The sequence below is a fragment of the Triticum aestivum genome, chromosome 7D (assembly GCF_018294505.1).
Source record: "Triticum aestivum cultivar Chinese Spring chromosome 7D, IWGSC CS RefSeq v2.1, whole genome shotgun sequence".
In the NCBI taxonomy this organism is placed as follows: domain Eukaryota; kingdom Viridiplantae; phylum Streptophyta; class Magnoliopsida; order Poales; family Poaceae; genus Triticum; species Triticum aestivum.
In genome coordinates, this window is record NC_057814.1 from 592525932 (window position 1) to 592539967 (window position 14036).

The window sequence follows — 14036 nt, forward strand, 5'->3', positions numbered from 1 at the left end:
GGCGGCCTTTGGTCCCGGTTGGTGGCACCAACCGGGACTAAAGGGGGGGCATTGGTACCGGTTGGTGCCACGAACCGGTACCAATGCACCCCTTTAGTATCGGTTGGTGCCACCAACCGGGACCAAAGGCCTTGTGCTGCTGCGCCCGCGTCGAATGTTTAGTCCCACCTCGCTAGTTGAGAGGGGCGCGGAGTGGTTTATAAGCCCCACTGCCGCTCCCCTCTCGAGCTCCTCTCCATTGCAGGCTTACGGGCCTAATTATCACTGCTATGCCTGATGGGCCTACTGGGCCTTCTGCGGGCCTGAATCCTGGCCCATCGATTGGTTTCTAGTCGTATTCAGGCCGTGGTGGCCCAGTAGGTGGCATATTTTTTATTTTTGCCTACTTTTTTGTTTTCTTTTCTGCTTTATTTATTTTGTTTTGTTTCTACTTACAACAAAGAACTTATTTATTTTATTTTATTTTGTTTCTAATTACTTATTTATTTTACTTTATGATAATTCTTTTTGCTATTAAAGTTTATAACAAAAAAAGTTCTTTATGAAAATTCTTTTTGCTTTCAATGATTTTGAACAGAAAATACTTCGATATTTAGTTGCATCAATTTTATATAATTTTAGTTTCAATAATACTAGAGGTTGCTTATAATGTTTTGAACAGAAAATACTTTGATAATTTTAGTTTCATAAATTTTATTTATGTTATTAAAGTTTATTTTATTTTGTTTCTACTTATATATTTTATTAAAGTTTATATTATTTTGTTTCTAATTACTTATTTATTTTATTTGTTATTTTTCATGCACCATTTTTCATGCATTTACTGATTATTTTGAGCTATAAGACCCTAAAATTGAAAAGCATTTCAAATGAACTCTGAAAAGGTTGAAAGTTGGCATGGTATCATCATTTTATCCACATAGCATGTGCAAGAAAGTTGAGAGGGTTACGGCAAAAACTGGATGCACTTCGTGTACAAAACGGACAATCTCTTTCGATGTATCAGGATTTCATACGGAAACTCGTCTGTTACAAAGGGATTTCATTTTTTAAAACTTATTTGAACTCCTGACTTTTTGTGTGTTCAAAATGCACAATTCAAAGCCACATCATAAATTTTCAACCATTTCTGACTTCATTTGTTATTTTTCATGCATTTATTGATTATTTTGAGCTATAAGACCCTGAAATTGAAAAGCATTTCAAATGAACTCTGAAAAGATTGAAAGTTGGCATGGTATCATCATTTCATCCATATAGCATGTGCAAGAAAGTTGAGAGGGTTACGGCAAAAACTGATGCACTTCGTGTACAAAACGGACAATGGTATCATACTCGTCTGTTACAAAGTTGGCATGGTATCATTATAATAGTTGCGGGAGAAAGTCTTCACTTTTTCTTCGCTTGTGTCATTTGCTTATTGCGCCGTAACCATGGATAATCTTCATCGTTTATCAGGATGCTTGGGTCAGCCTTGACTTTGAAGGGAGGAATTTCATGAAACTTTTCATAATCTTCAGACATGTCTGTCTTGCCCTCCACTCCCACGATGTCCCTTTTTCCTGAAAGAACTATGTGGCGCTTTGGCTCATCGTATTATGTATTCGCTTCCTTATCTTTTCTTTTTCTCGATTTGGTAGACATGTCCTTCACATAGATAACCTGTGCCACATCATTGGCTAGGACGAACGGTTCGTCGGTGTACCCAAGATTTTTCAGATCCACTGTTGTCATTCCGTACTGTGGGTCTACCTGTACCCCGCCTCCTGACAGATTGACCCATTTGCACTTAAACAAAGGGACCTTAAAATCATGTCCGTAGTCAAGTTCCCATATGTCCACTATGTAACCATAATATGTGTCCTTTCCCCTCTCGGTTGCTGCATCAAAGCGGACACCGCTGTTTTGGTTGGTGCTCTTTTGATCTTGGGCGATCGTGTAAAATGTATTCCCATTTATCTCGTATCCTTTGTAAGTCAATACAGTCAAAGATGGTCCCCTGGACAATGAGTACAGCTCATCACAAACAGTGTTGTCACCTCTGAGACGTGTTTCCAACCAACTGCTGAAAGTCCTGATGTGTTCACATGTAATCCAGTCGTCGCACTGCTCCGGGTGTTTGGAGCGCAGACTGTTCTTGTGTTCATCGACATACGGGGTCACCAAGGTAGAGTTCTGTAGAACTGTGTAGTGTGCTTGAGACCAAGAATGCCCGTCCCTGCATATTATTGAGTCCGCTCCTAGCGTGCATTTTCCAGTCAGTCTCCCCTCATACCGCGATTTAGGGAGACCTATCTTCTTAAGGCCAGGAATGAAGTCAACACAAAACCCAATGACATTCTCTGTTTGATGGCCCATGGAAATGCTTCCTTCTGGCCTAGCGCGGTTACGGACATATTTCTTTAGGACTCCCATGAACCTCTCAAAGGGGAACATATTGTGTAGAAATACGGGCCCCAGAATGACAATCTCGTCAACTAGATGAACTAGGACGTGCGTCATGATATTGAAGAAGGATGGTGGGAACACCAGCTCGAAACTGACAAGACATTGCGCCACATCACTCCTTAGCCTTGGTATGATTTCTGGATCGATCACCTTCTGAGAGATTGCATTGAGGGATGCACATAGCTTCACAATGGCTAATCGGACGTTTTCCGGTAGAAGCCCCCTCAATGCAACCGGAAGCAGTTGCATCATAATCACGTGGCAGTCATGAGACTTTAGGTTCTGGAACTTTTTCTCTGGCATATTTATTATTCCCTTTATATTCGACGAGAAGCCAGTCGGGACCTTCATACTGAGCAGGCATTCAAAGAAGATTTCTTTCTCTTCTTTCGTAAGAGCGTAGCTGGCAGGACCTTCATACTGCTTCGGAGGCATGCCGTCTTTTTCGTGCAAACGTTGCAGGTCCTCCCGTGCCTCAGGTGTATCTTTTGTCTTCCCATACATGCCCAAGAAGCCTAGCAGGTTCACGCAAAGGTTCTTCGTCACGTGCATCACGTTGATTGAAGAGCGGACCTCTAGCTCTTTCCAGTAGGGTAGGTCCCAAAATATAGATTTCTTCTTCCACATGGGTGCGTGTCCCTCAGCGTCATTCGGAACAGCTAGTCCGCCGGGACCCTTTCCAAAGATTACGTGTAAATCATTGACCATAGCAAGTACGTGATCACCGGTACGCATGGCGGGCTTCTTCTGGTGATCTGCCTCGCCTTTGAAATGCTTGCCTTTCTTTCGACATTGATGGTTGGTCGGAAGAAATCGACGACGGCCCAGGTACACATTCTTCCTGCATTTGTCCAGGTATATACTTTCAGTGTCATCTAAACAGTGCGTGCATGCGTGGTATCCCTTGTTTGTCTGTCCTGAAAGGTTACTGAGAGCAGGCCAATCGCTGATGGTTACAAACAGCAACGCGTGCAGGTTAAATTCCTCCTGTTTGTGCTCATCCCACGTACGTACACCATTTCCATTCCACAGCTGTAAAAGTTCTTCAACTAATGGCCTTAGGTACACATCAATGTCGTTGCCGGGTTGCTTAGGACCTTGGATGAGAACTGGCATCATAATGAACTTCCGCTTCATGCACATCCAAGGAGGAAGGTTATACATACATAGAGTCACGGGCCAGGTGCTGTGATTGCTGCTCTGCTCCCCGAAAGGATTAATGCTATCCGCGCTTAAACCAAACCATACGTTCCTTGGGTCACCTGCAAACTCAGCCCAGTACTTTCTCTCGATTTTTCTCCACTGCGACCCGTCAGCGGGTGCTCTCAACTTCCCGTCTTTCTTACGGTCCTCACTGTGCCATCGCATCAACTTTGCATGCTCTTCGTTTCTGAACAGACGTTTCAACCGTGGTATTATAGGAGCATACCACATCACCTTCGCAGGAACCCTCTTCCTGCGGGGCTCGCCGTCAACATCACCAGGGTCATCTCGTCTGATCTTATACCGCAATGCACCGCATACCGGGCATGCGTTCAGATCCTTGTACGCACCGCGGTAGAGGATGCAGTCATTAGGGCATGCATGTATCTTCTGCACCTCCAATCCTAGAGGGCATACGACCTTCTTTGCTGCGTATGTACTGTCGGGCAATTCGTTATCCTTTGGAAGCTTCTTCTTCAATATTTTCAATAGCTTCTCAAATCCTTTGTCAGGCACAGCATTCTCTGCCTTCCATTGCAGCAATTCCGGTACGGTACCGAGCTTTGTGTTGCCATCTTCGCAATTGGGGTACAACCCTTTTTTGTGATCCTCTAACATGCGATCGAACTTCAGCTTCTTCTTTTGACTTTCGCATTGCGTCCTTGCATCGACAATGACCCGGCGGAGATCATCATCATCGGGCACATCGTCTGGTTCCTCTTGATCTTCAGCAGCTTCCCCTGTTGCAGCATCATTGGGCACATCATCTGGTTCCTCTTGATCTTCAGCAGCTTCCCTCGTTGCAGCATCACCGTATTCAGGGGGCACATAGTTGTCATCGTCCTCTTCTTCTTCGCCGTCTTCCATCATAACCCCTATTTCTCCGTGCCTCGTCCAAACATTATAGTGTGGCATGAAACCCTTGTAAAGCAGGTGGGTGTGAAGGATTTTCCGGTCAGAGTAAGACTTCGTATTCCCACATTTAGGGCATGGACAACACATAAAACCATTCTGCTTGTTTGCCTCAGCCACTTCGAGAAAATCATGCACGCCCTTAATGTACTTGGAGGTGTGTCTGTCACCGTACATCCATTACCGGTTCATCTGCGTGCATTATATATAATTAAGTGTGTCAAAAACCATTACAGAACATCATGAATAGATAATTAAGTGACCAAATTAATAGAAGTTCATCATCACATTAAAACCAAAGTACATACATAGTTCTCATCTAACAACATATAGCTCTCCAGAGCATCTAATTAATTAAACCATACATTGAAACTATGTAAAACATTTCAATGCGAAAACAAATGCGATCATAATCGCAACCAAGGTAACAATTGATCCAACGACATAATAATACCAAGCCTCGGTATGAATGGCATATTTTTTAATCTTTCTAATCTTCAAGCGCATTGCATCCATCTTGATCTTGTGATCATCGACGACATCCGCAACATGCAACTCCAATATCATCTTCTCCTCCTCAATTTTTTTTATTTTTTCCTTCAAGAAATTGTTTTCTTCTTCAACTAAATTTAACCTCTCGACAATAGGGTCGGTTGGAATTTCCGGTTCACATACCTCCTAGATAAATAAAATATATATCACGTTGGTCGGCATAATTTTCATAAACAATAAATGAACCAATAGTTATAAAGATAATATATACCACATCCGAATCATAGACAGGACGAGGGCCGACGGGGGCGGATACCAAAACCATCGCACTATATAATAACAAGCAATAAAATAGTAAGAAAATTAGACAAGTATCTATCTAAAGTATGAATTTTTTTCTTTCATAAAGAAGATAAGAACAAGAGGCTCACCACGGTGGTGCCAGCGACGAGATCGGCGCGGGCGATCGACGGCGGTGAAGACGGGAATGGGACGTGACAGGCCGCTAAACCTAGACAAATCTCGAGGAAAATGGAGCTTTGAGGTCGAGCTTCGAGACGAGAAAGCTTAACTAGTGTGGCTCGGACATTTCATCGAACACCTCATGTGCATAGGAGGTGAGGTAGAGCACCACAAAGCCCTCCCCTCGCCGGCCAGAGAAAAACAGAGCACTCCATGCTCTGCTCGCGGGCGAGGGGTATATATAGGCACCTCATTGGTCCCGGTTCATGGTATGAACCGGGACTAAAGGGCAGCCTGTGGTCCCGGTTCAAGCCAACCGGGACCAATGGTGGTGGGCCAGGAGCGAGGCTCATTGGTCCCGATTCGTCCCACCAACCGGGACCAAAGGAGCCAGACGAACCGGGACCAATGCCCCCACGAGGCCCGGCAGGCCCCTAGCCTCACGAACCGAGACCAGTGCCCCCTGGGTCCCGGTTCTGGACTGAACCGGAACTAATGGGCTGACCCGGCCTGAAGCAAAGCCCTCTTTTCTACTAGTGCGTGGGGCCGGCCGCTACTATTGATCTGAAAGGAGAAATGGATTAATGTCTGCGAGTCCAAAGAGTAGTACCGTAGTAGTAGTGCATTTCTTTTCACGTACTACGTTCTATGGTAGGTACTAGGTAGTACACGGTACATTATTCCAGTACATGAGAAGACGCACAGTCAAATGTGCACGGTTCCATCTGTCGGGTAATTAATTTCAGAACTTGAGATGCACCATGATTAGTTCAGTCTCTTTATCCATGGACACATAGTCGCAGCACATTAATTAACCTGAATTTCAGATGGACAGTCCGTCATACTGGGTGTTCTATTGATCGTACGTACGCGAGTCAAGATCGATCATTTCTGCACCATGCATGCCAACCTGAATTATACGTACATGCGTACTCCATATATGAGCTTACGTGTACTATATATGTTAGCTGGAGAAAATTTTCGATTTCTGCCAAACTAAACCTCTCCTGGAAACAAAAAAGACGAAATGCTGAAATTTGTATGTACTCCGGTAAAGTAAAGAGAAAAGTATACTTTTCGTCCTTAATTCTTGGCGGAGTCTAAATTTGGTCCCTCAGCTTTAAAACCGGACAACTTGCACCCTTAACTTCTGAAACCGGGCAAGATTCATCCCTGGTCACGGTTTTGACCGGTTTTGGTGTTATCCCACTATGGTTTTGACCGTTCCGACTCAAATTTGCCTACCTTTTCCAAGTTCATTTAATTTTTTAAAAATGATGTACCTTTTCATATTCGAGTACATTTTTTTGAAAGAGTTCATGAATTTGAAAATTTTATGCGAACTTCAAAAAAGTACGCGGATATGGACTTCTTTTACACAAAAATATGTAGGTTTCAAAAATTATTTCAACTTGAAACAAGTATGTGAATTTCAAACAAAGTTCATGGATTATAAAAGGAACACGGATTTGAAAAAAAATACGGACTTTGAAAAGCATGTGGGAAATAAGTATGCGAATTTCAAAAACAGTTCATGGCTTTGAAAGATACTTGGATTTGATAAAATTAAACAAACTTGGGAAAAATACGGGGATTTGGAAAAAGTATGTAAGTGTTAAAAAATCACGGATTTGAAAAAAGTACGAAAATTTCAAAATAGTTCGCCGATTTGAAAAGTATGTTTATTTTTGAAAAAAATATGTGACCTTGAAGAAACTACGCGGAGTTGAAAAGTGTATGTGAATTTCAAAAAGTTCACGGATATAAAAATATTACAGGAATATGAGTGAGCACCGGTCAAAACCGGGGTGAATCAACACCAAAACCGGTCAAAACCGACTCCAGGGACGAACTTTGTCCGGTTTCGGTAGTTGAGGGTGCAAGTTGTCCGATTTTAAAGTTAAGGGACCAAATATAGACTTCATCAAGAGCTGAGGGACAAAAAGCATACCTTTCTCTAAAGTAAAACATGCGATATCTCTGTCTCCACCAGATCAAATAACATATCAGGACCTGTAAAAAAACGAAGATGAGAAAACAGACGGCAAGCAGGATTAAAATAGTACTCTAGCTACGTAGATAAACAATAATGTTATGCGCCAGGGTACATCACTGAATCGCACTGCAACTAGTAGCTAATATAGATAATTTATCTGAAGTCATCTTTACTCAAAGCGCCCAATCACAATGGCACCCACGTCGCCGTGCCTCTACGTGTACGTGCCATGATTTGAAAAAGAAAACATGCTGATCGATCAGGACCACTCACGTTACTACTACTACCATGCATGAATCTCTACGTGTTCCCGCCACAAAATAAGCTAAACATGATCCAGATCCATACTAAAGGGTAAAGGCCAAGTGGTACACAAAAGTTTAAGTATTTGTGTGCGATATGATGTAGGTTTGCCTGTATGCTTTCGTTTCTTTACGTTTTCATGAGCAGGTGCGAGGACCCCAAGCCCCAGCGTGGTATGAAGGGATATCATACACCGCCACATGCTACGTATGTACGCGGCTGGTGGTCGATCTACTCTAGCCAAATTCTACTGCTTCTTCCACTGCCTGGCCTCGCTTCCTTTCGCGTGAAGAAAGAGCTATCTTTTTTGCAAAGGAAAGATTCATATCTATTATAAAATTATTAAAGGTCCATCAGAAGTACATAGCACCTTAAAAATAATAAAAATTATATCGAGGTCTCTAGACCACCGAATGACCACAATCGCCGTCAAAAAAAGCTGCTGATGTGCGGCCGTCACCGCTCCCCTACTGGAGCCAGTTTAACCTTATCAATGTCAGCTTGGATGCCTAAGGACCAGCGCCCCGAACCGCAGTCTTCGCCGTTGAACCCTTAAATAGATCTGAACCAACTAAGACCAAATCTCGCCGTCACACACACGCACGGCAAGAAACTCTAACCTCGCCGCTCCAAAGGGATGGCAGGAATCTACGCCGGAGCTCCGTCTGTTACGTCCATGGGCGAACTCAAGGAGGATCGAAACCCGAAAGACAATCACGAAGAAGAAGCGTCGCCATCCGTCCGACTGCCGCACCCGTGAGGACTAAAGTTCGTAACCTAAACTACTAGCCGTAGCGAATGCAACAGGATTCCCCTCCCCACCATCGGCCGCTGGAGTGGCAATCAGAGGGGAGGAAAATCTACGGGCTAAGCCTGGAGGGAGCGTCAAGCATCATTAAGGCTAGTGCCATATCTTTTCAATCAAAATCAAATTTTGTCCCGGAGATGCAACAACACTAGGTTGTCGACATCGTCGTGCAAAGTCATCTCCTGAATGTCGGAATCATCCGATGAAGACCACGGCGATGACGACGAATTCCAAGCATTAATGCATGCCTATGATTTTTCCTAAATCCCGACGGTCGAAATTGAAACAACAAATCGCGGGGCACTGAACTTATTAATTCATCAAGTTGATGAGAAAATTCATGGGCGTTCTACTGGGCCCTACTCACTTGTTACAAAACAACCAGTTAGAGGAAGAGCCAAGCAAGGGGGACAACGAGTAGGAGAAATGGAAGTTTGGGCTTTAGAAGGATTTGGTGTTGCTCATATTTTACAAGATATACTTACTTATAAATCTGACCATCTTATAGCTCACCAAGAAATACTTAATGCTACGATCGGGGGGAAAAGAATACCTAATCATGAGGATCCTCTAGAATCTTTTCGAGTGCTCGACGGATGCAATTCCGCCAGCCGGGATCAAGTGAGCTGCCCCTTTCTTCTCCTACGCAGGCGCGCACGGCTGTCCCTCGGGCTATTCCGAGGCTCACCGGCGTCGAAACCAACTGGATCTGCCCGCTACAAGGCCGCGCGACAAGCTACGGGGTGGATCCATGGCGCCGGCGACGGCCGCTCGCCTGTTGGAGAAAATGGGCACCCCCGGCCTTCAAACTTGGTGGAGAAGGGGTGGCAGGAGTGGCGGAGCTACCGGACGGCGTGGAGTGGCCCGGAGCAGCAAGAGATGGCGGGGAGATGCGGCGGCGTTGACAGGGAAGGACGCTCGAGCTGAAACTTCCTGCATGCCAAGACGCGGGAGAGACAGGGGAACCGACAAAAGGAGGTAGGTTAACCGTAGAAAAGAAATACAGAAAATTATGTTATGTAATGGATTATCTACTACTGCTGCCTGTATCAATTAATGTTTACATGCTCCTAAATGCCTATATTATTCAGTAAATTAGAAAAGTGTGTGACTAATAGAAGACCTGTCGTTTGGAACAGAAGAGAATGTCTAACATTTTCCCGTAATCTAAGTTCATCAATAATTGTACTCGCTATTTTTTTGACAATTTAACTGTAGTCACTATAGTACCATTGCATCCAGACCCAATTATATACTCCATGCATGTATGTCCGACTGTTTCTGCTCTTATAACTCTCCTAAAATAACCACGCATAAATCCTGATTAACAATCACAACTCTGGATACGGTCTCCTTATAGTAACAATTAACCCATCCCTAATCAATGTCGTTAAGGTTAACGATGGTAGCCGGCGGCGAGCAGTATGCTCCAAGCAGCAAGCGTCCAGGGCATCGGATACCTTCTTCTTCCCGGTCGATCTCGGCCCCCACTTGTATAAAATTCAGAGCCCGACTCCTGCTCTGCTGCTTCCATGTGTTTGTTCCCTCTGGCCTTTGGATCATTGCAAGCACGATAATCAAGGATGATTGCTGCACCCTGCAGCAGCCCCATTTAACTATATCGCCTGATATTCTACTGTCTCCGATCTACTTTGTAATAGACAGCCTAGATCTAGAACATGGGGGGGCATGATTAGCCGAAGGCTTTGTTTAGCGGTACCGTCACCCCTGCTTTAACCCAAACGAACACTCACTTGTGATGCATCACCCCGACGGAAATCCACTAATTCAGCTGGCCATTCAGTCACAGCTCACTCAGAAGTGCCAAAACATCATATCAAGTCGCTACCAGGCATTAGTGGGTCGGTCAACCACCAAAGCTAATTTAGAGACCTCAGAAAGGTCATTTTCAGGAAAAATGGTAGAACCCTACTTTCCTAGCTTGATTTGCAATTGACCTATGAGATTAGGACCTAATTAAACCCATCACGTCAAGGATGTGAAGATATTAGATATGTGAAATGAGCACCAAAGAGTAGGCTGAAGTAGCAACGGAGTGTACGTGCGCGAGATTGACAACGACAGCGTACCACGCTCGTTATCTTCTCAGTATGTCGGCGGTACAAAGTTCGTCGATGTGTACGTTGCCACGATCGATCTGTGGATGATCTTCCAAGCTACTTGCGCCACAACGCTCATCGGCAAGCTCGACGACACGTTGTGCGGTGGTCACTGCCCATGCACCGCGTACGTCGTACGTACTCTCGATGGGTGGCCGCTCGAGTCCAACCTTGGAAGTAGTACATCACTGTGCATGGTGCAAGTGGAGCGAGGACACAGAAAGAAAAGGCAAAGCGCACGCCACGACTGCGGCGCCGTGTGCTCTCCGTCTTCCTACGCGTACTATGTCACGACAGCGGCACTGTGGCACGGCGACGAAGACGGCGATCAGGTCGCGAGGCACCGGGTAGAAGAAGAGCCGCTGCTGCAGCGGCGCACGCTTCCTCGTTGGCGCCGGCGCCGACTTCCGCGGCGCGGGCGGGCACATCGTCGCCAGCATCATGCGCTGTCGGCCTCCGTCGGCGTGGTGAAGCTGTCCTCGTCGCCGGCAGCGGCGCCGTACTTGCAGCCGTCTCGCAGCCCGATTTCTTCACCCGTGGCGGGCGGCGTGGCGAGGCCGATCACATCGACGCCGAGGTCTTGCTGCAGTGGCGCCATGGGCAGCATGGCCATGATGTCGCTTGCCTTGGGTGGGAGTGACGCAGGCGATGTCGGTGGCAGCATCGTCACGTGCCTAGGCGCACCGATGACTCCACGACGTGCGCCCGCATCTTCTTGGCAGGCGGCGGGCACTGCGGCACGGCCACGAACACGGTGGTCAGGTCGCGGGGCACCGGATAGAAGAGCCGCTGCTGCAGCGGCGCCCGCTTCCTCGTCAGCGCCGCAGCCGTTTTCCGCGGCGCCGGTGGGCACACAGTGGCCTGCACCAGCGCGCTGTCGGCTGCCGTCGGCGTGGTGAAGCTGCTCTCGTCGCCTGCAGCGGCGCAGCCGTCTCGCGGCCCAATTTCTCCGCCCGTGGCCGTGGCGACGCCGACATCGTCTTCCCGCAGTGGCGCAATGGGCAGCATGGCCATGGAGTCGCTTGCCTTGGGTGTGACGCAGCCGGTGCTGGCGGCAGCGTCGTCGTCGTCCCCTCCTCCTGCAGCGGCTGACCGCGCGCCGCTCGCCTTGGGTGTGACGCAGCCGTTGTCGGCGGCTGGAGCGTCATCATCCGCCCCCGGCGCTGCCGTTGCCCGGGCGCCGCTCACGGCCGTCTGGATCGGCCGGAGGGCCGCCGATTCAGATATTTCCGTGACGTCGAGGCCCATCGAAGCTGGTGCGAGCGCGCTGACCCACCGCTGCTCTAGATCCTCTGCCAAGAGAGCCACGTAGTAGTTTATGCGAGAGAATTGCCTGAGTTGGGGAGCTTGCCAGTAGTGTGACCACTTGCTTGTGCTGTGCTGTGCTGTGCTTGTGTGTGGTCTTTTGTAGTAGCGTGAAGGACGAGGAGGGAGGGAAGAGGCAGGCAGGCGTCGTGGGGGTGATGATGGAGAAGAGGGTAGCTTGGCTAAATAAGTAAAGGAGAAGCAAGCGATGAACAGAATTATATGCAAGCAACAACCCAAGGACGGGCGCATGTTAAACTCCAGGACATCCATTCACATGCAGTAGTACTCCAGTAGGCAAAAGGACGATGCATGATCTGTATTGCTATGCAGAGTGGAGTGATTCTCAAGACAGTGTGTAGCTAGGAGGACAACTATGGTTAATTGCCGCCATGTGTATTGCTTGTTTAGAGCAGATGGCTCCCATGATCCCATCAATTTTGCGTAGCTGGATGCTTTATGTCGTGTGCTATACACATGCATGGATCTGTCCTATTGGCACCGACTAGAGACTAATACTATACTCAGCAGATTTTTTGGCAAAATTAGTACTGCTGCATAAAAAAATGGAGACTGGATTACAGACAACATTTTATAAATAAATGATGCATGAATGAGGATGCAGGAATCCAATGCGTCAAGTTGCAAAGGCAGAAAAATGGCGATGCAAATAGGAGTTAGCTAGAGGGTGGCTGGTTCACGTGGCCGTGTCATACTGTCATGCATATGGCTCATACTAGCGGGCTGTAGGTGCTGGTGCATGCTTCCTCTCTCACGCTTAAGGCCTTTCCTGGGGACCACTGGCAGGTAGGCCCCATGCCCTTTGCACAGCGGGCTGCACCATGGGGCAATAATTTTGCACCGCTAGATCATCCCACCCCGATGTCAGAGCATCTACAACCGAACTCCTCAAATCCGTCTTAAACACCCGGGCAGGCCGCCCGGTCGTTGCCCGGTCACGATTTTTTGGCTCAGATGGGCCTCTCAAACGGCCATCAAACGTCCGGGCTGACCGGCACCTCCCATATCCAGCCCAAATATGAGGCGGATATGGGGCACCCAGGCATGCCTGTCACGTCGGACCCGACAACCCGACCCTACTCCAAATACACCAAATCCATCAAACCATTCCTCCTTCTCCAGCCGCCCTCCGACCATTCCCGCGCCCGGACCTCCGCCCTTAATCTCAATCCTCACCTCCGGTCCCGATCCACCGCCGGAGATGTCGTACAGCCCGAGCCACACCGTCGCGATGGAGACGCAGTCCGCCTCGTCTGTGGGAGGTGCGGTGTCGGCGGCGGCGACTTGCAAGGCGGAGAACGCCGCCTGCAAGTTGTGGCGACGCCGGCAGCGAGAGAGGGAGGCGGCGGCGGCGGCGCGGGGAGGTTCGGGTGTGGTGGAGCAGCTGTCTCCTCCGCCGTGCCCGGATCCCTGCACCCCTTCCCTCTGAGCGCCTACGCGGATTACACTGTCCGCCCCTTTTGGGACACATGACGATCCAAACGCCGGCTGGGCCATTCCGGAGAGCTTTCCGCCCACGCAGATGCCGGCGGTCGACGTGTGTGACTCGCCGCAGCTCGTTCGGGCGCGGAGCCAGTGATCCAAGGTCATCCGTCATGCTCGGACATTGATTTCATATTTCCATGTCCGGTTTGTTGAACTATGATTTGCTTTGCTTTGTTTCGAACTTTGGCATTCGGACAGTTTGTATCATATGATCGACGTGTATGAATTGCATGGATTTGAGGATCAGAATTTGCGATATGTGAATGTGCGGCGCAACGGGGTGCCCGATCAATGCGCGCGGACATATCCGGACGCGCCCGCGAGCGTTTGATAGGCCGGATTTGTCAAGTCCGGCTGTAGATGCTCTCAGCCAGCCGTTAGATGGACCCTGCACAGCCTGCAATGAGTCCCATCGTTTCGTTCTGCATACTGCGTGTCAATTTCAGAGCCACTGCAACAGGAGAATCTTGTTTGAAGCAGT

The 14036-nt window shown here is 47.7% G+C and overlaps 1 protein-coding gene and 1 pseudogene across 1 annotated transcript; both read right to left on the reverse strand.

Annotated features, from left to right (window-relative positions):
* Nucleotides 1-9918: 9918 nt before the first annotated feature.
* LOC123170449 (uncharacterized) lies at nt 9919-11622 on the reverse strand (annotated as a pseudogene).
* Nucleotides 11411-12539, reverse strand: LOC123170448 (uncharacterized). The gene has a single exon (XM_044588311.1). It carries the CDS (start codon nt 12320-12322, stop codon nt 11411-11413), a length of 912 nt encoding a protein of 303 aa, XP_044444246.1. The 5' UTR covers nt 12323-12539.
* Nucleotides 12540-14036: the final 1497 nt, after the last annotated feature.

Bases quoted from the DNA above. Each gene is read 5' to 3' on its own strand.
- LOC123170448 (XM_044588311.1), bottom strand. From the start codon at position 12,322: ATGGATGTCCTGGAGTTTAACATGCGCCCGTCCTTGGGTTGTTGCTTG.